Below are 24,836 nucleotides of genomic sequence, written 5' to 3'. Positions count from 1 at the left end.
ATTATTTTTCATGCTGACAGCGTCTCCCTCAGGACTAACCCTTCCTTTATACCTAAAGTGGTTTCCAGTGTAGCACTAAACCAATCTTATCCCTTTGCCAACCTTCTTTCCTTCCCTTCAGAATAAAGGGGAAAGGATCCTGCACTCCTTAAACGTGCACAGGCAGCTCAGATCCTATGTTGATAGGAGTAAGACAGTTACTAGTCTGTTTTGCACCAGGGGCAGAGGAAAAGGCCATTTCAAAACAAACTATTTTCAAATGGATAGCACACTGTATCCATTTCTGTTACAAACACCATGGGAAACCAACCCATCAGGGGGTCAGAACGCATTTCACTAGGTCAACTTCTACCTCTACCAGCATTCCTCAGGGGAGTCCCTACCAGGGACATTCTGGAAGCTGCTACCCGGGGTTCTTTTCACACCTTCACCAAGCATTACCACCTGCCTATCTTTTCCAAATCCATGGTGGGTTTTGCAACAGCAGTCCTGCACGGTATAATAACCACCCCCATCTCTTCTTGACTGCCTCTAACCTTTCTTCAGCTTTGGGAATCAACCCAAGTGTGATGACTGCAACAGTGAAACACGAAGAACATAGTACAGTTGTGTACACTTACCATAAATGTAGATGTTAGAGTGTATTCACTGTTGCAGTCCTGGATGTTCTTCGTCTTCCCTTGCTGCAGTCCTGACAATTGGGTATAGTCCGCGTCCCAGTCGGCCCGAATACCAGAGTATAAGGCTGACGTCGGTCATGGCGCCTTAGACTGACGTCAGTACGTCAGGGTACTAATGCGCATGACCGACGTCATTTCCTCAGTCTTTTTTGCCGCATGGTCCGATGCAGAAGCAATTTTGCGAGTGCAGGTTGGCGTTCTGAGATTTTCCGAAACCGGAGTTTCAGACCGATACAGAGTTGGCTAAGTAACCCCGTTAGAACATTTTGGTTTTTCTTGCCTCAGTATTTAACCGGATGTCAGAAAAAGTGAATAACTGTATTTCTTGTGGGAAGCAGATACCGCATAGGGATTATCATACATTGTGTATACCTTGTTTAGGGCCTGAGCACGACGTTGTTGGTTGCCGCTCTTGTGCTAGATTTAACAAGCGCACTATTAAGAGGAGGCTTGATTGTGCTAGGTTAGTGTTTGGGAAACGTTGCAATTATACTATGCCGTCGGATGCTCCGACGCCTGCTTCATCTAAGAAGCGCAAGGACAAAACAGTGAAGTCTAGGGGTGAGGAACCGGCAGTCCCGGACGTCGGTCATTTAGAAGGCTCAGGGGAGCCAGAGGTTTTGCCAGGAGTCTCTATGGAGTCTCAGGCAGATACTTTACTGTTACAGGATGTGCCCTCTCAGGAGGTAGGCCAGGCTGAGGGGGCTTCTCAGGTACCTGTTCTTCCCTCTCTTCCCAAGGTAGTTAGGGCCTCTCCTTCTGTTGCCAAAGCTTCTTTTAGAGGAAGGCCAAGTTCAGCTTCTGTAGGGGCTTCTCCTAGCATTTCGGCTCTGTGCCTAAGAAACATATGCTTAAAATGGCAGAAGATTTGATTACTCTGATTAGAGGTTCTATGCCCCCACCTGATAAGAGGCCTAGGGTGGAACAGGAGTTTGATAGTTTTGAACAGTGTTCACAGGCTTCAGAGTCTTCTGTGGAAGACTTGCAAGAGTTTCCTACTTATTCTGATTCTGATGTGGATGATTCCACTCCTTCAGCTTCTCCTCCTGAGGATTTTTCATTTTCAGAGACTCTTCACTCCATGAGGGAGCACTTTAAATGGGAAGGCCAAGATTACTCTGATTCCAGAAAAAGGCTTAGGGAATTCTTGTTTTTGCCCCAGCATAGGCCCTTAGCTATTCCTCCTGTGTTGAATGTGGTGGAGGATGTTTTTGCAGAGGCTTCTTTGAACCCTGATTCCTTGCCTCCTGCTCCTGTTAAGCCTGATAGGTATTATAGGGTGCCCGAAGCTCATAAGTATTTGTTTAAGAGTCCCAGGGCGGACCCAGAAACTGTTTCTCAGGGGCCTAAAGGTGTTAAAGCTTCTGTGGTTAAAAATCCTGTACCCTCTGATAAAGAGGCAAGGGCTTTGGACAGGTGGGGTAAGAAAGTATATACTTCTTCCACTCTAGCCATGAGCGCGTTGAATTGTCAGTTTCATATGCTGAAATATCAGAATTATCTCCTTTCACAATTGAAATCTAAGGTGGATGCTTTGGCGGAAGGTATTGAGTGTAAAGAATTGCTGGATTTGGTTCATGTGTCTGAACAAGTGGGTAAGCATTCTTTGCAGTGTGGTTTTGATGCTGTTCAGGCCTCCTCGAGGGTGGCTGCTACTAGTTCTGTTCTTCGCAGACATGCATGGTTGAAGGATCAGAATTTAGCTGAGCATGTTAAGACCAGGATTTTGGATGCTCCTTTACAGTCTGATGTGTTGTTTGGACCGCCTGTGGAAGCAGTTTTAAAGAAAATGGAGGACAAAGCTAAGTCTATGCAGACTGTTAAAGATTTTTGCAGGTGCAGCCTCCAAGTTTAGTAGAAATTGGCCTGCTAAGGGGTGGACATATCCTGCTTATGGTTCCCAGTCTAGGGGTAGGTCTAGACGTGGTAGGGGCAGGGCTCAAGGTTCGTTTAGGCCTAGATCAGACAGTTCACCTGCTCAGACTTCTGGTGAGGGCAGGGGTCAGTCCTTTCGTAAGCAGAACCAATGACCTGCCTTTTCAGCTGCCAGTGGACTCGTCTGGCAGCTCCTTTGGGAGGAAGATTGTCTCTTTTCAAAGAAAATTGGGATTTAATCACTCAAGACAGATGGGTGCTGGATATCATTCATCACGAGTACAGATTTTATTTCCACACAATGCCCCCTTTCACAGGCATGCCAGATGTTCCTCCTCCACAAAGAAAAGAGGCTCACAAGCAAGTTTCTCAGTTACTCCAGATAGGGGCTATTCAGCCAGTCCCTGTATCAGAAAGGGGCTTGGATTTTATTCTCGGCTGTTCCTAGTACCAAAGAAGGGGAACACGTGGAGACCAATTTTGGATTTATCTATCCTCAACACTTATCTGGACATTCCCAAGTTCAAGATGTTGACGTTACAGCAACTGTTACCTCTGCTGGGCAAGGATCACTGGATGGTAACTTTGGATCTCAAGGAAGCTTACCTTCATGTGCCCATAAGGCTAAGTTGCAGAAAGTATCTGCGGTTTCGAACTGGAGATTTTCATTATCAGTTCTCTGCATTGCCCTTTGGCTTATCTACTGCCCAGAGTATTCACAAAGGTTCTGGCTCCAGTGATAGCTTACTTCAGGCTTCAAGGCATTCAAATTTATCCTTACTTGGACGACTGCCTGATTCTGGCTCAAGAAAAGGAACACCTTCTACAGCATCTGGAATATGTCATAGCAGTGCTAAGATGCCTAGGGTATTCTGTGAGCGAAATAAAGTCCAGTCTAGTACCCTCTCAAGACATGTGCTTTCTGGGTGTGAGACTGAATACAGCAGCCCAGATGGCCTTTTTAACCCCGGACAAACAAAAGAGTCTGTCACTTTACTTCCATCAACTATCTCATCAGTCCGTGCTGACTGCAAGGACAGTCCTTCAAGCATTAGGGTTCATGGCATCTTGTATTCTGGTGCTTCCCAATGCCAAACTGCATATGAGGAAGCTGCAATGGTATCTCAAAATGTATGGACACAGCACTGCCAAGATTTGGACACTGTCATTCAAATAATACCTTGCCTTCAAAAGGAATTTTGTGGTGGGCTCAGGAATGTCACCTAAACAAGGGACTCTCTGTGACCCGGCCAGAGGCGAGTCAGATTTTAACGACAGATGCCTCGGACACTGCTTGGGAGCTCATCTAAATGGAAAGTGGATACAAGACAAGTGGCCTGCCAGACTACAGCATCTACATATCAACATGAAGGAGATGTTAGCAGTCCAGTTTGCATTGATGGCGTTCAAGGAGTTACTTCTTCCAGGGCAGGTGTTGATTCTAACAGACAACACAACTGTCATGTGGTACATCAACAAGCAAGGGGAACACATTCTTATCCTCTATGCAGGCAAGCAATGATTTTATGGGAGACTGCGTTAAGCCTGCAACTGACTCTTCAGGCAAGGTTTCTGCCAGGAGCACAGAACTCCCTAGCAGATGTATTAAGCAGACAAATCATGGATCCCCACGAGTGGAAACTGGATCTTCATGTATTTCAGAAATTGACAGTGTCCTGGGAACTCCAGACATAGATCTGTTCGCTTCTCCACTAAACCACCAGCTGCCAAAGTATTGCACAAAGGGGTTTCATCACACAGCTTGGAAAGTGGATGCTCTGTCTTTCAGTTGGAAAAACCTTCATGTCTATGCCTTTCCACCTCTACCTCTTCTTCCAAAGGTATTACTAAAGGTCAGACAGGACAGGCCAAGGATGATTTTGATAGCTCCAGATTGGCCTCGGCAACACTGGTACCCACTTCTAAGGAGTCTTGTAAAGAAGCCTCCATGGCCTTTACCTCTGATTCCTCATCTGTTATCTCAGAAGGACGGTCATCTGCTCAATGTCAAGCTTCAATCTCTTCATCTCACAGCTTGGCATATTCTGGGTTGAAGCATGGTAGGTCTCAGCTTCCTCAACAAGTTTTAAATGTGATTATGGAAGCTAGAAGGCCTAGTACTAGGAGAGTGTACGCAGAAAAATGGAAGAGATTTTTATTTTGGAGTACAGCAAAGAATTTGGAGATTTCAGAGCCTAATTTGAGTGTGGCTCTTCAATATCTTACTGAATTATTGGACAAAGGTTTGTCCTTCTCTTCCATAAAGATTCATGCTGCAGCAATTTCAGCTCACTATGATTGTGACCCACCTTTGTTTTCGCATCCTTTGTTCAAGCAGTTTCTTAGAGGGCAAAGAATATAAGACCCCACGTAGAGCTCCTACTCCTGCTTGGGATCTCAATTTTGTGTTGGAAAAACTTACTCTACAACCTTTTGAGCCTGCAGCTACTGCTGAATTGAAATATTTGTCATGGAAGACTGCTTTTCTGTTGGCTATTACTTCTGCAAGAAGGGTGTCTGAGTTGCAGGCCCTTATGGCAGTAGAGCCCTTTTGATTTTCCATAAGGACAGGGTATCATTACGCACTAATCCTTCCTTTATGCCTAAGGTGGTTTCTAGTGTGGCTTTAAACCAAACTATTCATTTGCCTACGTTTTTGCAGATCCTCAAAATAAAGGGGAAAAGATTTTGCACACTTTAGATGTACACAGGCAATTGCGTTATTATCTGAGCAGGACTAAAGATTTTAGGCAGTCTCAGCAGTTACTTGTTTCTTTTGCTTTGAGTTCACAGGGCAAGCCTGTGTCAAAACAAACTATTTCTAGGTGGATTGGTTTTTGCATTGCATTTTGTTATTCCCATCATGGCAAAGAGGTTCCAGCTGGGATTAGGCCTCATTCCACTAGGGCTACTGCCACTTCAACAGCATTTCTAAGGGGTGGCAACTAAGGATATTCTGGAAGCAGCTACTTGGAGTTCAGTGCATACTTTCTCTAGGCATTATCACCTGCCTATATACTCTAAGACTAGAGCTGGTTTTGCCACAGCTGTTTTACAAGGCATGTTGTCAGCTCCTGCTACTTTATAATTTGCCAGCCTCCCTTACCTCTGCTTTGGGATTCTACCCAATTGTCAGGACTGCAGCAAGGGAAGACGAAGAACATAGTACAGTTTTGTACCTACCATAAATGTAGATGTTCGAGGATTCCCTTGCTGCAGTCCAATTTACCTCCCTCCTTCCCCTCTGTGTTTCAGGGTGGTTGTGTAGGTGAGTTTTACATGCTTATATTTTTTATATGTATTACTGTATGTATTGTACATGTTTTTTGGTGCAGGTTGTTTTTGGGACTTGTCTTTTTGGGTCTTCTGACATCTGGGGCAAGAAAAGACTGAGGAAATGACGTCGGTCATGCGCATTAGTACCCTGACGTACTGACGTCAGTCTAAGGCGCCATGACCGACGTCAGCCTTATACTCTGGTATTCGGGCCGACTGGGACGCGGACTATACCCAATTGTCAGGACTGCAGCAAGGGAATCCTCGAACATCTACATTTATGGTAGGTACAAAACTGTACTTTTCCCACCCTCCAGTCTCCTTGTCTCTCTTGTCACTCTCTCTCCCCCTCTATTACTCGCCCCTTACAGGGCTATTGGTTTTTACTTTTTGCTGGTGGTGTTTTCCCACCAAAACTTGGCTCCCTATTTGGGGGGGCTTCTGACATTTGGGGCAAGAAAAACTGATGTAATGGTGTCGGCTGCCTGTTTTTATATCCCTGATGACCTGGCGTCAGTCCTGAAGTGACAGCAACAGACGCATAAATACAAAGTCTTTTTGGTATTCGGGCCGACTGAGGGCTACCTGCAGGCAGATAACCCAAGTGTGATGACTACAACAGTGAATACACTCTAACATCTACATTTATAGGAAGTGTACACAACTGTACTTTCTTTAACCATATAGTTAGAATTCATAACGCTCTTGAAATTTAAACGAATGATTAATAAAAGGAATGGAGATAAATGTATATCATTCAAACCAATATTTTATTAATTGCTAGTTTTGTGTGAGATTCTATAACAATTTTTCTCTCGTGTTGCTTTCCAGTATGAAATATACGAAGAGTCTAGCCATGGAGTTATTTTATAGTGACAGAATTGGCGTATAACTCCATATTGGGAAATCCAATACTACTTTCTTCCCAACTTTTAATCAAAAGAATATCCTTGGCTTATTAGGATATCAGAAAAACTTGAATAGAGTTTATTTTTTTAGAATCTGTTTAGAAGGAAATGTAATTTAATGACTGTGCATAAAATAAGAATTTTGGTAAAATTATTTTAATCAAGTCAGTCTTCCATTGTGAAGGATAATTTATTCCAATTAGTGGTTAATGTCAATTAAGTTTTGTAATTGATATTGAATCTTTAAATATTTGGGAATCACCAAGTCCAATAATAATCTGAATTTTCCCAATTAAAATGTTTATAACATTTTTAAAAAAGTCTTAAGCGAAGTGCTTGCTTTACAATGATTAAACTTCAGACTTGAAATCTTTTCAAAGTAATCCATACATTTAACTATATGTTCTAGCGAAATTTCAGTATCACCACTTGTTAGCAGAATATTGTCAGCAAATAACTGAATTTTAGAGGTACAAATTCCATCTGTAATAAAACCCTTCTAATTTTTATTAGCGCTTGTATAATTAGCAAGCTGCTCAATTAGTGCAAATAACAAAGGAGGTAAAGGACATCCTCCTTTTGTGCCTTTTAATATTTCAGAGGATCTTGTTATAAAAGGGCCTATTTTAACAAAAGATTCAAATTGTCATAAAGCTTTAATTAAACAAACTCTAGGGAGAAATTACATTCTTTGAACACTAAATAATTTAATGCCAGTTCACTGAATCAAAAGCTTATTCCAAATCTTAGCTTATTATTGAAAGTTGTTTATTTTTATTAGCCATATCTATTAATGTACAGAGTCTAATAGTATTGTCTTGAATCCCTCCTATTTAAAATAAACCAGTGTGATCATTGTTAATTAAATCTAGTAATGTAAAATTTAACCTTTTTCAAATATAGAAATAAATATCAACATATATATATATAATATATAATATCTCTCTCTCTCTCTATATATATATATATATATATATATATATATATATATATATATATATATATATACATATATAATGTGTGTGTGTGTGTGTGTGTATATATATATATATATATATATATATGTATGTGTATATGTATGTATGTGTATATATATATATATATATATATATATATATATAGATATATATAGATATATATATATAGATCTATATATATATATATATATAGATATATAGATATATATATATATATATATATATATATATAGATATATATATAGATCTATATATATATATATATGTATATATATATATATATATATATATATGTGTGTGTATATATATATATATGTATATATATATAGATCATATATCTATATATATATATATATATATATATATATATATATATATATATATATATATATATATATATATATATATATATATATATATATATATATATATATATATATATATATATATATATATATATATATATATATATATATATAGATATCTATATATGTGTGTGTGTGTTTATATATGTATATATATATATATATATATCTATATATATCTATATCTATCTATCTAGATCTCTCTCTCTCTATAGATAGAAAGATCCGTCCATCCATCTATCTAGATAGATCCATCCATCCCAGTGTGTGCGTGTGTATATGTGTGTGTGTGTATATATAGATATATATATATATGTGTGTGTGTATATATGTATATATGTATATATGTATATATATATATATATATATATATATATATATATATATATATATATATATACATTTTTAACTTTTTTCAGCTACTTATATCCTTCTAATTTTTGTTTCTTCCTACTTCTCTGTTTATCTTGCTTTATTTTTCCTGCTACTTGCTGCCTGTTCTCTAAAGTATTCAACTGCATCTTTTCTGTTACATCTATTACTGCTCGTTTATAGCTCGTCTAAATTTAAGTGTAATTCTAAGCTCTTAGCTGTGATTTACCCCTTAAGTTCTCCCTGACTTGTCTCCCTCAGATTCTGACAAATATGGATGGACAATTTCACCAGCCAGTCTGGTTGATATAAGCATTCTGACAGCCATTTACTACTACCATCTAGGAACACAATTTGTGAGAGATGCAATTACATTAGGAACCTAGAGTCCAAGCTCTCTCCTCTTCAAGCCAGTATATCTGGCACTGAAAATCACTACACCTCAAACACCACCCACAGCTACACAACACACACACCTACATATGTGGAAGTCCTCCACATAAACGCACCCAAAGGAGATCTCTGAGGAAAAAACGCACAAAATCTCTACAGCTCTCCACACCACATAAAATGTGTAGTCCACACACCTGTGCCTCACAGCCACCAAGAAGGCATGCTTGGCTTAAGGAGCAATCTTTGCTTGATCATGTTAAAGCTAAACTGTTGGATGTTCCCTTAAATCAGGACCGCCTGTTTGGCAACAAAGCTGAGGAAGTTCTTAAAAAGATGGAAGATAAAGCTAAATCTATGCAAACTGTTAAAGATTTCTTGCAAGTTCAGCCTCCTAGATTTAGTAGGCATTGTGTGAATTGGTCTTTTCCAGCACCTTCCAGGTTTTCTCAAGCCAAACTCTGGCACAGCCGAAATCCCAGATTTCAGTCCCAGGGGCCACACAAGACTAAGCAGTGGGGGGGGGGGGTTCCTCACCCAAATCAGGGAGTAGTAAGACTCCCTCCTATGGAAAACTATCTCAATGACTTGCTTTTAAAACTTCCAAGCACTTCCCAACTGAATGCCCCTTTAGGTGGAAAGATTGGTCTGCAGGCCAGAAACTGGGAACTCATTACCCAGGGCAAATGGGTTTTAAATAGTGTCCCAGGATACAGATTTCACTTCCACACCTTACCAACACCAAGCAGGTGGCCAGGTCTACCCCCAAATCAGTGGGCAGAGGCCCAAAATCAAGTACTCACCTCTTCTGGTACCACCTGAATAGCCCCCATGCTTAAGAGAGAAAGGGACAAGGTTTCTATTTTGAGACTTTTTCTGGTACCAAGAAAAGGCAATACATGGCCTCCTATCCTGGACCTTTTTACTCTAAATACCTTTCTGGTGATTCCAAAATTCAAGATGCTGACTCTTCACCAGCTGGTTCCTATGCTTGGCAAAGATGCATGGTTGGAAACACTAGACTTAAGAGGCATACCTGCACATCCCTGTCAGTTCTCTGCACTGCCCTTTGGCTCATCTACTGCACCCAGGGTGTTCACAAAGTGCCTAGCTCCAGTCATTGCATTTTGCAGGCAAAGAAATATTCAAATATACCCATACCTGGACGATTGTCTAATTCGGGCAGAAAGCCAGGACATACTTTGGAATCATCTGGCCTTTTTTCAAAGGGTGCTGACTTGTCTGGGGTACACCATAAAAGAAAAGAAATCACACCTGGTACCCTGTCAAGAAATTATATTCCTGGGCGCAAGCTTGAATACACCTTCCCAGATAGCTTTCTTCACGCCAGATAACTGATTCATTTGACAACCTACTTCAAACAGGTGGCCACAAAAACCCAGTTATCTGCAAGGCAAATACTGCAAGCCTTGAGGTTCATGGCCTCCTGCATTCTTCTAATTCCATATGCAAGGCTGCGTATGAGGAAACTACAATGGTATCTCAAAAGCCTATGATGTCAACATTCGCATGATCTAGAAGCAATGATTCCTGTCTCATCTTGCCTACGCCTAGAGTTCCTTTAGTGGGCAGAGGCCTGCCACCAAAACAGGGGAATACCATTCACACTACCCCCTACCACCCAAACCTTAAAAGACGCATCAGACTATGTATGGGGGCTCACCTGGCAGGGAAGTGCATTCAGGGCAAATGGAACCCAAGTCAAATGCACCTGCACATAAATCAAAAGGAAATGTTAACTGTACAGAATGCTCTGACAGCCTTCAAGGACCACATTCTTCCAGGACAACTAATGGTAAAGACTGACAACACCACTGTCATGTGGTACATAAGCAGGGGGTGGTACACATTCTACCCCCTCTGCAGACTAGCCATGGCATTGTGGAACATGGCCTTGAGCTACCAAGTGAATTTACAAGCTCAATTCCTGCCAGGAAAACTAAATACCCTGGCAGACTGGCTAAGCAGAAACTTCATGGACCCACACTAGTGTTAACTGGAACCAAGGATTTTCAACATGTTGACAAGCAAATGAGGGAGCCCAGATATAGACCTGTTTGCCTCCCCCCAGAACCATCAACTGGACAAATGTTGCTCAAGGATTCTCCACAAGGTAGCTTGGATAGTGGATGCTCTATCCTTCAGCTGGAAAACCTATCAGTTTATGCCTTTCCTCCTCTGCCCTCCAAGGGTACTACTAAAGATCACTGGACTAGCCAAGGACTATTTTAATTGCACCAGACTGGCCACGCCAATACTGGTACCCCTGTCTTGCTTGGCCCCGTGACACCTGCCTCAGACTCCTTCCCTGTTGTCTCAGCAGGAGAACCAGATTCTGCACCCTCAGCTGCAAACCTTGAACCTGTAAGCCTGGCTAATTACCTAATCTCTCCTTTATCATCCCTCAGTAAATCTGTGATGGATAGCATGTCAGAGGCAAGGAAGCCTAGTACTAGAAAATCTTAAGCTGTAAAATGTAAAAGATTTTGTGCCTGGAATCAGTCTCAAGGGATGAGTGTAGCAATGCCCAATTTACCTCGGATTCTACAATACTTGACTGAGATGCTTTATAAGGGCTTGTCTCTTTCCTCCAAAATTCATGCCTCAGCCATTTCAGCTCATTATAGCACAGAGCCTCCCCTCTTCTCTCACCCACTGATCAAGCAGTTCCTCAGAGGGGCCAAAAACTATAAGGCCACCCAGGAGAGCTCCAACTCCAGCCTGGGACCTTAACTTTGTCTTGGAGAAACTCACTCTTCCTCCTTTCGAGCCAGCTGCTACTGCAGATTTAAAATTCCTTTACTGGAAAACAGCTTTCCTTTAGGCAATCACTTCTGCAAGAAGGGTATCTGAATTTCAGGCCCTTATGGCAGTGGAGCCTTTCATCTTTCATGCGGACAGGGTGTCCCTCAGAACCAATCCCTCCTTCATGCCCAAGGTGGTATCCAGTGTGGCTCTTAATCAGTCCATTCATTTGCCTGCCTACCTTTCTTTAACCCACAGAACAAAGGGGAATGGATACTGCACTCCTTGGTGCACTCCTTGGATGTGCACAGACAACTTAGGTTCTACTTGGACAGGACTAAGTCTCAAAGGAAATCTGAACAACTGCTGGTGGCATTTGCTGCAGGGACAGAAGGGAAGCTATTTCAAAGCAAACCATTTCAAAATCAATAGGCTACTGCATTTATTTCTGCTATAAGCACCATGGAAAACTTATCCCACAGGGCATCAGACCCCATTCAACCAGGGCTGCATCTACCTCTACAGCCTTTCTCAGGGGCGTCCCTACCTGGGACATCCTAGAAGCTGCTACCTGGAGTTCTGTACATACTTTCACCAAACATTATCATTGGACAATTTTCTCTAAATCCAGAGCTGGCTTTGCCACTGCAGTCTTGCAGGGCCTTATAGCTGGTCCCAATTCTATTTAAATTCCTCCTCCCATCCTTAGCTTTGGGAATCTACCCAAATGTAATGACTGCAGCAGTGAAACATGAAGAACCTAGTACAGTTGTGTACACTTACCATAAATGTAGATGTTCGAGTGTATTCACTGTTGCAGTCCTGGTTACCCTCCCTCCAGCCCCCTTTCTTCTTTGGGCTGTACCTCTACTCTCCCTTACTATGCTCAAAAAGCTTTTTTGTTGTATTTGATTTTTTGTTGTAGGTATACCCTTGTAATCATAGATTTAATTGCTTCCCATTAGGGGGACACCTGACATCTGGGGCAAGAAAAACTGATGTAATGATGTTGGCTGCATGTTTTGTACCCCTGACGACCTGACGTTATGGAAGAAGTGACAGCATCCGACGCAGGACCCAAGACTTTGTTAATCAGGCCGACTGAGGGCTACTGCAAGCAGATAACCCAAATGTAATGACTGTAACAGTGACTATACTCTGTCTACATTTATGGCAAGTGTACACAACTGTACATTGTATGGAAAGCCTTCTACATGGCTCACCCCGTAGATAAAGGTATCTCATCCAGGGACAAGGAGGTCATAGCATCCCTGTAGTCTTCCCTTGTAAGACCCATTATTGAGTACAAAGCCCCTTTTGGCATGTATCTCGCAAAGCACATGTAACAGCTGGAGAGTCCACAGAGGTTCCTCACCAGGAGAATCCAGGGCCTCAAACATCTACCATACACAGGCTGAAAGCCCTATCCCTCTACTCTGTTTCATACAGACTCCTCAGAGGTGATCTCTATCTGGCATACAAGGCGATCACGGATCCCATCTTGATGGGACTGCTGCATATCCGCAAGTCAGATTCCACTTGAGTAATTCGCACGTGCGGCTTCAATCTGGTCTGTGACAACAAGACTTGGTGGTAGGACAGATTTGTGTCCAAGGGACTCCCACATCTATGGAATAGACTCCCTATCCACATCAAGCAAAGTACCTCTTTATCCCTTTAAGCGCGACCTGGCTAACTGGATGGGAAACGAAAAATATACCCCTGGGATTCCACCCGTGTCCTTGCTGGAAAGGGGCATCAGGTGCTGATTTGTCTAAACATGGGCTAAACTTTTGGCTAAGCTTACAAGGGCCTCAGTGCAATGGCCTAGTAACCTCCTGTGATGCAGTTATTGTTTAGCTATTAACCTTTCTCCTGTTGCATACGGTGTTCTATCTAAATATTTCTTGGCAGCTTTAACTCCTGTTGTAGGAGTCCAGTAGGTATTTACAAAAGTGTAATATTTTGTTTCTCTACTACCACCAATCCCAGCATGCCATTCTTATCCGATTAGTTATACTTAAAATAGCTGATATCAAATTTTTTCCTAAGAATACCTCCTCTTTCTGAACTAAACTGAGATCCCACTAAAACCGAATAATCTTTTTAATAACAATATGTCTAGATCCTTGGTCAATAAATGAATTTCTTATTCTTTGAACATTTATTACAGCAAGAATTACATCATCCGGGTTGGAGGTTGGCAGTTATTGTTTTACAGAGGTGTGTGGGAGAGAATTATCTTTGCATTCATTGTGATAGTTGTGCCTGGATTAGGGTTTATATCTCCTCCTAGAAGAATTTTTAGTATATTGGAGAATTGTGCACCTTTTTTGGGAGAGGATTCTTGCACTTAATTTTGTTTTGGTTTGATGTGAAGTGCAGTTATTCAGCATATATTTGGAATAAAGGTGAGGGACAACATATTAAATAGGTGTGGTGAAGTATGTGATGAGTGTAAAGAGAAGGTATGGCAAGGTGGTTGGGACAGAGTTGGAGACATGTTGTGATATAATATTTAGTCATGGTAGGATGAAAGATGGCGCAGTAGGAGGAGAGTAGAGAATAAACTGAAGAGTAGCGTAATTAAGTACAGGAATCTGTATTTTATAGATGTCTGGTATTGGGGGAAGTAGCAATAAAGAAGGAAACAAGAAGCTGTAGGACAGTAGGAGAATCCGTGACGGTGGCTTCTGAAAGCTGGAAGAGTATAGGTAAGGAGAAGTAATTTATATAAAAGAGGGGTAGGGTGTCCTGTTATCTCCTCTAGAATGTAAGGAATAGAGGGGTATTAAAGACTAGAGTATAGTGATATAGTCAAAATAAGAAAAAATGGATGTTTGTTTGGGAAAAGATACAGTGTGGAATAGATGGGTACTATTGGGGAGGATTGTGATTATAAATGGATATAGTGCAAAGCATTATGGGGGGAGAAAGTTGGGGATGGGGCCAACAATTAAATAGAGATGGGGAAGTAGGAAACAAGAAAGAGGAGTATATGTATAGAAGTAGTAAGGTCATTTGGAGTGTGTTTTGGAATAGAAGTCGCAAGAGAAATGTGTATGTAGGAAGTATAATGGAGTAAGAGGGGATTTTTAAGAATTAGGGATGCAGTAGGGGAGCGAAACAAAGCTGAGCATAGCGGGCTTCCCAACCTCAGGTAAATTTTATAACGGAGAGCAAGCAGTTTGTAGCCCAAACAAAGCAATTAACAGAGGTGCAAGTAAAACGGGTTGTTTCCTGAGACTAAGCTGGTATATACAGTATAGTCTACTAGTCATGCTAAAGGGGGCAGTGGCCAACTTAGTAAGAGGTCCTTGGAGTACACGGACTGTTTAACAGAGATTTTCAATCGCCGAACAGGCATGTATGTAACTGATTTTAAAGTTAATACACAGCAAGCTTCTTGATAAGTAAATATGCTTACATTATACCATGACAAAATTTTCTGTAAACCTGTATGTGTAGAACCTTATGGCAGAGCTCCTGCAGTAGCAAGGTCAGATGTAGTGACAGCAGGCTTTGCTGTATGAAGGAAGATAGTGACAGTGTAAAAGGAGACAACACAGAGGGGAATATATAGCAATACTTTCTACTGTACTGTGACATTAGTGTCTGTCTGCTTGCCTGATGTAAAAGGTGGAGGTGTTTCTATCTACTTTAGATATACCTCTAGGCTGGTTAAACAGGACAATTCCCTGGAGTTTATCCACATGCAAATCACCGTGCATTAAGTCCCTTAACATATCCTAGCAAGCTATAGGTCACCATCTATGCCCATTGAATCCCATAACTCATAAGTAGACCTAGAGGCACACTCTATCTAGCCAAATACCCAATTCGTGGGAGACTTCAACTATACCCCTCTGTAGCCTGGGAAACCTACACTTGCATCAAGTTGTATGTGCAGTGTTTCTTTAACTTTATTGAGTGAAGGATTATTTGTGTTAATACACACTCCAGCCAAACATACTGTACCTAGTACTCGCCAGTATGGGGGAGTGCTGCACCCCCCCCCCTCCTTGTCATGTCATCACTATGAAATCTGTTCAAAAAGCTGTCTTTTTCAAAGTACAAACCAACTTTGAAAATCCAGCAAAACCTGTAAAGGTTAGGAACTGTTTATTCTAAAGCAAACTACATCCTATTCAGTAACAGTATGTCAGAAGTCAGTGCCACTCCGAACCTGGAGTTCTCAGCAGCCTGTGTGAAATTATTCATAGAAACTCTGTACATATAAATAGCTGCAGAAACTGCTGTACCTACCAGAAGTAAGCCCCCCCCCCAAAAAAAAAAAAATACACTGGTGGAATCCTAACCTTAATAGGGTGCCTAACAAAAGGGGAAAAGTCCTGACATAAATCAGGAGGAGCAACTTTCATTATGACAATTGCTAATTAAACTAAACAGGAAACTGGGGACTAATTAAATCAAACCAGGCCAATTATGAGGTCAAGATAGCTTCTCGCGTCAAAGACATCCACAAGGCCTTGTACAGCTGTGTCTGAAACCTTGTATGCAACAAACAGCAGTGAGCTAAACTTGTGGTAAATGGTACCACATTTACCGAGCAGAGTGACGTAATGAATCAGCTGGCTGACATTCAGTTTAACTTCACCCCCCACCCCCTTGAAATCCCTATTAGCATAACCCCCCCCCCTCCAACTGTTAGGTCATGGCAGTGCTTGCCAAGGCCAAAAAAACAGCCTCAGTGTGCACAGGCAGTATCTCAGTTTGTATCCTAATAACTTGAAACATAACCTGTTTTGAGGCTGTAGGTGAACAGTGATTCAAGTGGTCCTTACAGGTTATGTACCAAGAGAATGCAGGACTGTGCAACATTTATTCTCTTCACTAGGGTGGGCCAACAACTGACCCCAGAAACTACAGATCGGTTAGTCCGAGTAGTCAAATATGCAGAACCATGGAACAAATTATCGTGGAAGTGATCAACAAAGACTGGCAACCTGCAAACACTACAGCCTGTTTTTTTTTTTTTTTTGAAGGAAGGTCATGTCTACTTAATAGATCTCTTTGAGTGGGAGGCCAAGGCAGTGGATGAGGGGAAAATGGTGCATACTGCCTACCTAGACCTGGCTAAGGTGTTTGTCAATACCGGAGTGTGGTTTTGTATCAGACTTGCAGCACTAGGCATAAATCCCTGCATAAGTCACAGGATTACTGTCTGGTTCATAGACAAGACTCAAGAAGTCAAGATTCATGAAACCACCTCCACCAAGAGACCAATCGCCAGCAAAGTACCTAGGGCTAAGTACCGGTCCTGCTTTTGTTTGACATCTACTTTTCTCAGCAGTCCAGGCCTCTTATTAGGAAATCTTTTATATTGTCAAGGGCATCTGGTTTACCAAGTGCGCAGATGACTGCAAATTGTGAGGTAGCCTAGATTTCCCTCCAGGACACTACCATCTTGCAAAAGGGTCTGACACAGGCAAATAAATGACTGGGACCAAAGCCATGTGTTATAACTCTGTCAAAGTGCATTATAGCACCTTTTGGGAAAACCTCCACCTAGGTTAATTACTGCATATATAAGTTGCCTCTAAGAGTTGACCCAGTAGTTACAGATTTGTGAACACAAGTAGATAGTAATATGGCCTTTGACCAACATGTAGACAAGGTAGTAAGAAAATTCTTTTATGTTCCCCAACTTATAGGTAGGGGTGTGGAGTCCAGCTTCAAGGAAGCTGTAGTACCATTTTACTCTGCCCTTATCCAAACTATCATTGAGTGTAGTACCCCTTTCGGCACGTATCTGACCAGGCATATGCAATAATTGGAAGGTCCACAGTGGTTGCTCACCAAGAGAATCTAGGGTATTAACTCATTGTCCTCTACAGACTACCTTAAAGCCCTGTCTGTCTACTGTCTCCTATAGGTTATTGAGAGGTGATCTGTGCCTGGCATACAAGGCCTTCTCAGATGCAGCCCTGATGGACTTTTTGCACATCTGCAAATTGAACAGTATTCCCAATTTTTTTGTACCTTGCTTATGACAAAAATAGAACATGCTGATGAGTCAGATGTGTCTCAAAGAATCCCCACATTCTGGAGTAGGATTCCCATCCATGTGAAGCAGAGTCTGTCCCTAACCCTGTTCAAACCTAACCTTGACTATTGCATGGGAAATTGAAAATTCACCCCCCCCCCCCCCAGTCTGGCCCTCATGTCTCTGGTAGACAGAGGCTGACAACAAATATTGCCCAACTAGTATGTCACTATTCACACTAAATTTTTAGTAACTTCTAATATAGCCCTGGAAATAGACCCTTATGTTACATGGGGACACAATTGGTTGGGGTAGCACAGCTAAGTTTATAAAGGCCCTGGTGGTCATTGGTCATAGGTTCGTAGATCTATACTAGGCTGTGTGTAACACAGCAGTGATGTGGTACCTAAGCAAGAAGGGGGCACCAGGTTGCATCATTTGTGCTGCTTGGCTGTAGCTTTATTGCATACCTTTTTAACCCTCCACGCATCTTGTATTCTGTCAGAGCAAGTTATAGTGGCAGACAAGCTCAGTAAAACCAGGACAGACTCACTGATGGAAGTCGAAATGTGGGGGTCTTCCAGGAGTTGATCCAGTTGTGTAGAGTGCTTCAAATAGGCATGTTTGCCTCCTTTCAAAATGGGAACTTGAACAAGTTGTTTCAAGATTCTTTGTAGGCATGCCTGGAAAACAAATGACATTTTAATCCCTTTGGTTGGGAATGTTCTTGATTCATTTCCACCCTTTCCAGTGGTACCCAGGGTTATTCTTGTGAAGATACACAAGGGCTATTCAAAAAGCATTTTGGCGACTCCCTTTTGGTTCAAGCAGCATTGATTCTCCCTTTTTATGGAAATGGCCAAGAGCAGTTACCACAAGGTTCTGCATAGATTGGACTGGCTCTCACAAGATGGGGTGAGTTTGATACACCCCAATCTCAAACAACTTTAGCTAGTTGCCTGGATGATTCAGTTTTGTTTAGGTATCTCTTTCATGATAATGATCACCAGGTAGTTAAGGAGGCAGTAACACTTCTGTGAAGGCTGCCAGCCTAGCTAGATAGAATTTTGTAAATAATTCTATGTAATCCACAGGCTTGTTGTACAAATGTAGAGAGAACTGTGTGTTATGATTAAACTGTAGGTTGTAATGAGCTTCAAAAATGTAACCGCAGTGCACCCTGCTGGAGGAAAGCTGTTAAGGAGTCTTGAACTGTTTGATCTCAAATTCGGAGACGGGATGTTTGGACCAGCAAATTCTTTCTATTAAGACATATGTAATTGCTAGGTTTTACATGTAAAAGTGTCTTTTATTGCTATGGCTTCCTGGCCAGGTGCAGCTTGCAAAGAAATGTAAATTTTGAGTTTCTGTTAGCCTGGGAAACTAAATCAGAACTGTTAAAGAATGATGTAATCTGATGACTCAACAGTACTGTGTTATCAGTTTAAGGACAGAAAGAAAGGAAGGCATTGCGGATTTTATCTAAAGCTGACAACACTCACCAGCACTTGCTTGCTCTCTAAGCAAGATATTTATTTAGAGCAGTGATTTATCTTAGAGAGAGAAATAGCCACATTAGTCTAGCTGTTTTCTATATTTGTCACTGTTCTACAGTATTATTTTTAAAGCATTTTCCTGTGATGTCTGAATTCTGTAAGGTCATTGTGTTGAAGTAATAGTATTGTCTTGTGTTTTTTATTAAATATTTTTAAACCTTTCAACTATGGCTGATTTGCGTAGAGAAAATTTAAGTCTAGAGTACTTGCATGTATTTAGTGATACTGTACTAAGCCACTCCAGAATAGCCAAAGCCCTAGGTTACACTTGCTATTTGGATAACAGTAATATGCAGTGAAATTGGTCACCCTTTGGGAAGGGCCTTATTAGTAGCTGATAAGAGTAGTTGGTGGCAGAGATTACTACCTTATAGCCTGGCAGGAGGGGGCATAGCTGGAGAATCTGCCAGCCTTTCCCAGGAATGCCTGTGTGTTTGTATATAAATCAAATCTGTGTGTGTGTGTGTGCTACTTGGGCAGAGACATGAAGCACTGGTTGGACAGAAAGGGTACTGGAGGTTTTGGCTTGACTACTCTGCTGAGGTCTGACCCCTATAGCTGTGCCAGTGGGGAGTCTTATTGGGGATCTGGAGAGAAAGGGAGAAACCAGCCCCAGACTGACTGATCTCTGTGCGCTCTTAAGGGGAATTGTACTTTACTGTGTGTACTTGTTATCCTTCTCAATGTGCACACCAATCACTGGTGCTATTGGTCAAGATTGAGGCTCCTTGATTACTAGTCCAGTGCACGGGCATACTATGAAATCTTTATTGGCAAGTGAGAAAGATTTTCTAATTGGTGTTTAGCCAATAACCAAGGCCATTTCATGTTTGAATGACTTTTTTTTAGTGTCTTATTCTTCTTTCAAGATGCATCTTACGGCCATTTCAGCGGGTCTGGCCATGGAACCTCCCCTTTATTTTTGGTAAAACAGTTTAAAAGATTTGTACATACTAGGCCTCACAGGTGGCCCCTTTTTGGGATCTTAACTTTTGTGCTGGGAAAGTTAACTGTTTCCCTTTGCGTTAGCTCATCAGGCTGATTTAAGGTTCATTACTTGAACGACTGCTCTTAATCTGACTTCTGCAGGAAGAGCACCTGAGTTGCAAGCTCTCTTAGTGGGTGATCCTTGTCTGGCCTTCTGTTAGTGATAAGGTGTCATTAAGAACAAATCCATTGTTTATACCCACAGTTGTTTGAGTTTACTTTGAATCAAGCCATCAATTTTCTAGTGTTCTCTCCTGCCCCTCAGAATGAGGGATAGAGCATTCTACATGCTCTGGATGTGACTAGGCAGCTCAGGTTCTATCGGGTACTGTCTTGATGGAATAAAGTCCTTTAGAAAAGCAGACCATCTATTTATTTCTTATGATTGGATTAAGAAAGGACAACCCATGTCAAACCAGACAATTTTGAGATTGCTGTCCTCCGCTATTGCTGTTATACTGCCTATAACTATTTTCCAATGATGGATATAAAGGCGCAGAGCCTTAGCATCTACAGTTGCATATTGGAAAGGGGTGGACTCTAGAAGCGTTCTGGAGGCAGTATCTTTGTCCTCTGGCCATACTTCCACAAAGCATTATAAATTAGAATCCTTTTCCTGCTCCAGGACTGTCTTTACTAATCTTGTCATCCAGGGGATCCTGGATCCTGCTCCACCTTCTCCCAGGTTAGATGGGCTTTGGCAATTGACCCTATATAGCCAATGTTATTGCAGCAATGAGAATAATTAATATAATACAGTTTTGTAAGTTGTGCTTACTATAATAGTGGATGTTTGAATTCCTCACTATTGCAGTAGCCACGTCCACCCACCATCCACTTATTTCAGTACGTAGTTAGTTGTTTGGATATTAAGTTATTTGTCTTTTAGAGGTTCAGGCCAAGTACTCTCTTTTTTCTGTATGGGTCAGAACGTACTGAAGATTTCTTCATGCTGAATACTGCTTTCCTCCCTCTGGGCTGTCTAGTCATCACTCAAGTTGAAGGTGTGGGAGGGAGCTAGAGCTTTGTGTAACTGGCTGGTTATTGTATCCTAGACATGATGCAACATATATAGCCAAAAGGCTACCACATCAGGGAGGAATCCGAATATCTACTGCTATGGAAAATGCAGATTGCACAACTGTACTTTCCTGACTCTACCTCCTAAAGGAAAAAAAATATTAAAATGTAAAGACATTGTAAAACTGACTTGCAGATTAAGTTGCAACCCATTGCTGAGGTGGACAGAATGGTTATGATGTGCATTTTCATGCTTTTTTGCCAGGTGAAGTTAACATTTACTTTTGGTTAGTTGGTTTAGTAGAACAAGCTAAAATAAGTGAATTAAGATTTGGCTAGCTGGTTCTTTGTCTTGCTGTTTGCTTTTTCTTGTACTGTAGGGAAGCATGTAAACTTACAACCAATTTCCCCATCTGGTCCATCTCTTCTCTACTGCATAATGTTCTGCACTGTAAGTGAGAGAAGGATTACAGAAAAAGTGGTTTGGGGAGGGCGTCAAAGGGGATCAGTGGTCTGCATTATTAAATGTAACGTTCTTAAAGTTGATTGAATCATACATAAACTTTGGTTTATTCTGTTTCAGCCCGAGGATGAAGCGGAGAGCACCGGACAGAGGAGCTGGTGAAACATCAGCCAGGGCAAAGGCTCTTTGTCCGGGGATGTCTGGAAACAATGCGAAACGAGCTGGGCCTTTCATTTTAGGTAAAAGTATTTATTTTTTGCTTGGCAGTTGTCTAGTCTGGAGCGTAATTTTCTTTTGCCAAAGGGAGGTGTCTTCATTGTAGTGCAAGTACCATTTTGCAGTAACGAGTAGTTTATAGCATATCTGAGGACTGTATTATCTGAAGTATAAAATTAAAATCATTAAAGTAATTTTTCAAATGTGAGCATCTTGAGTTTTAAATGGAGATCTGTTAAGTGGTCCAGCTATAGTAACTTTAGTAAAGATCAGGGCTTGTACCTCAGGAGTTACGGCTGCTTGGCTGATGAAACTTTGAAACCACGTGGAATCATCAAAAATCTGGACAAAGGGCCATTAAAAATAGGTACAAGTCTGTGTGCTGACCAACATAAAATTTACATACATAGTTATGTAACTCTGCCCACTCCAGTGGAATTGTAGGATACCAACTTTCAAACGCAAATGAAGAACAGACAACCAAAATATGTCCCCAGAGTCCAGACCCTGTAGTAAATGGTAACCTTTTTTAAATGTGTAGCAGTGATGTTTACTGGGAAGGGAGAAGATGAACCTTAGGATTTTGTCTTTGGTGACTTGCAGTATGTGTTTGTGGTAAAAGTAGGGCATTTAATGGTAGCAATATTCTTCTTCTTCTTCTTCTTCTTTCGGCTTTATCCCGGTTAGGGGTCGCCACAGCGGATCACCTGTCCGCACATTGAATGGCAGTGGAGTTTTACGGTGTCGAGTTGCCAGCCCGGCGCCCAACCTTCCACAGAAGGCACACTCACACACACACCTAGGGCCAATTTAGAGTGTCCAATCCACCTGCAGCATGTCTTTGGGATGTGGGAGGAAACCGGAGCACCCGGAGGAAACCCACGCGACCACAGGGAGGACATGCAGACTCCGCACAGAAGGCACCCCAGCCGAGGATCGAACCGGAGAACCTTTTGCTGTGAGGCGGCAATGCTAACCACTGCACCACCGTGGCCGCCCAATGGTAGCAATATTCTAATCTTAGTAAAAGAATATTGTAGTTTGCTAGGACCTCTAAAAGTCATTCTCCATGGCCTACTGATCAGTGGAGTAACTAGAGTTTGTGCCCCGCCAGGGCTGTCTTTGAGTTTGCCACCCTTCCCGTCTTACAAAATAATGGTTGAATGGGCCCCCCTCCCCTTGCCATTCTAATGTCCTGTTACTTGGCTATTTTGCTTCATTTACCATAAACACTGCAATGTGCATACTGCTTTACTTCTACAATGATTATTTGGATTTAATTTAAAACTTTTATTTTACATTTTATAGCACAAACACTAATGGACTTCAGCTAAACAAAGCAATACAATCTCACAATGAAAATAGATTTTGCATTAAAATTTTTCTGCCCTTGAAACTCGTTCATTGAAGCACACATTTAGAAAAAATGCATCTGGCCAGTGGCGGATAGATTGCCTTTGGTCTGTTTTCAAATCATGAGCCCCTTGCACATGAAGCATACAAGTGTGCTTTGATGCACCTTCCTGATTTGTATTAAATTCTATTCCTTGTGTACTACAGCACGCTTGTTAGAGCGTATGTTAAATTTATTGTTTTTAACTTTTTTCCCCGTAAGCAATGAAACAAAATGCATGAACCAATAATGACAAAACTGCCCAATTCATAAAATTTCCATCACAAGTCTACTCAAACTTCTACAATTTACCAGTGTCAGTAAATATGCGCAATATCTGCAGAAATAAAAGTCCTCTAAATAATTCTACGTTAAAGGGATCTGTGTATAATGAGGTTGCTTGCTGCTAGCAAGCAACTTTCTATTTCATTGTTTCATCTACAAATAGTGCCTGTTGCCCTTGAGGAGTAAATTGCCTGTGTTATGTTAAAAAAAAGATAAGCTAATAATATTGCAATAAGGAATGGATGGCAAACTAACAGGTTCATAGTTACTAGGTATCTCTGCCAAAGAGGACATTCTCAGGACTGCAGCATGTACACCCTTCAAAAGTACAGCACAGTGAAGTATCAGCAATCCATCTACATTCTGTGGGAGTAGATCCAACCTTCTGCACCAAAAGGAAGCATTCTACCTGTTGTGCTACTAACACCACAAACAGACTTGGCATAAGCAGCACTAAGCTTCTCTCCCTCTGAAGAACTATGCAGCACAAGAAATCTGGAAAAAAAAATGTATTGGGGGTGGGGGCAAAAGGCCCAAAACCAGGGACACATTTTAAACATTGCTTGTATAATCTTAGAAAAGTTGCTAGAATTAAATGTTTTGTTACCACGCGTTTCCTGAAAGGTAGGAAGACAAACTTAAATGGCTATCATTAGTGTATTCAGTTCTCCCTGATTTGCCAGAAAACCAGATATTTTAAGAGAAACAGACCAAAAGTATGAGCCTAACATTACAGCCATTCTTAACACTCTGAATCACAAGTGGCGGTGGTATGGGTAGAGAATTTAGGCTCTTGCTCCATGTACGCAAGGTACAGGGTTTGAGTCTGAGTAACTCTAACCACCAGTTATATCTAATTGGGGCATTTTACACACACCTGCACAAGCCACCGTGATGCAGCTGTTCCACCATACACACAGGAAAACTTTTTGTTCAAGGGAAAGGTAAACAAATGCAGCCTATGTGTATACAGCTGATCCACTGTGTCTGCCATACACACACTCTTAGGGAAAGGTAAACAAAAATGCAGCCGTTCCACTTACGGAAGAGTTAACCACATATGCCTAAAACTTGATTAAAGTTATGGCATTCTGACAGACTTGTCTGTCAGCTGATGTCATCGCATGCCCTACATGTGATGATGTCAGGAACGCATTAAAAAAAATAAAATAAAAACATTAAGACCCCAGGAAATATGGGAATTTGTGACACCCTAGTATTTTGCCCTCAGATTGGTATTACTGAGGTATTCGGAACGGTTGAGAGGTATGTTTGAAACTTTCCCTGGCTGACACTCACT

At 41.4% G+C, this 24,836-nt stretch overlaps 1 protein-coding gene across 1 annotated transcript in view; it reads left to right on the top strand.

Annotated features, from left to right (window-relative positions):
• STK40 (serine/threonine kinase 40) overlaps nucleotides 1-24,836 on the top strand; it is a 1,174,020-nt gene that overhangs the window by 102,337 nt on the left and 1,046,847 nt on the right. The window contains exon 2 of the mRNA XM_044089696.1: nucleotides 21,763-21,881. Within this exon, the coding sequence (XP_043945631.1) occupies nucleotides 21,770-21,881 (112 nt within the window). The 5' untranslated portion in view covers nucleotides 21,763-21,769. The remainder of the gene's footprint in view (nucleotides 1-21,762; nucleotides 21,882-24,836) is intronic.

The sequence above is a fragment of the Protopterus annectens genome, chromosome 1.part1 (assembly GCF_019279795.1).
Source record: "Protopterus annectens isolate FY-2018-M chromosome 1.part1, PAN1.0, whole genome shotgun sequence".
Lineage (NCBI taxonomy): Eukaryota > Metazoa > Chordata > Ceratodontiformes > Protopteridae > Protopterus > Protopterus annectens.
Note: the sequence above shows the minus strand (reverse complement) of the source record. Positions and strands in the feature narration are given on the sequence as shown.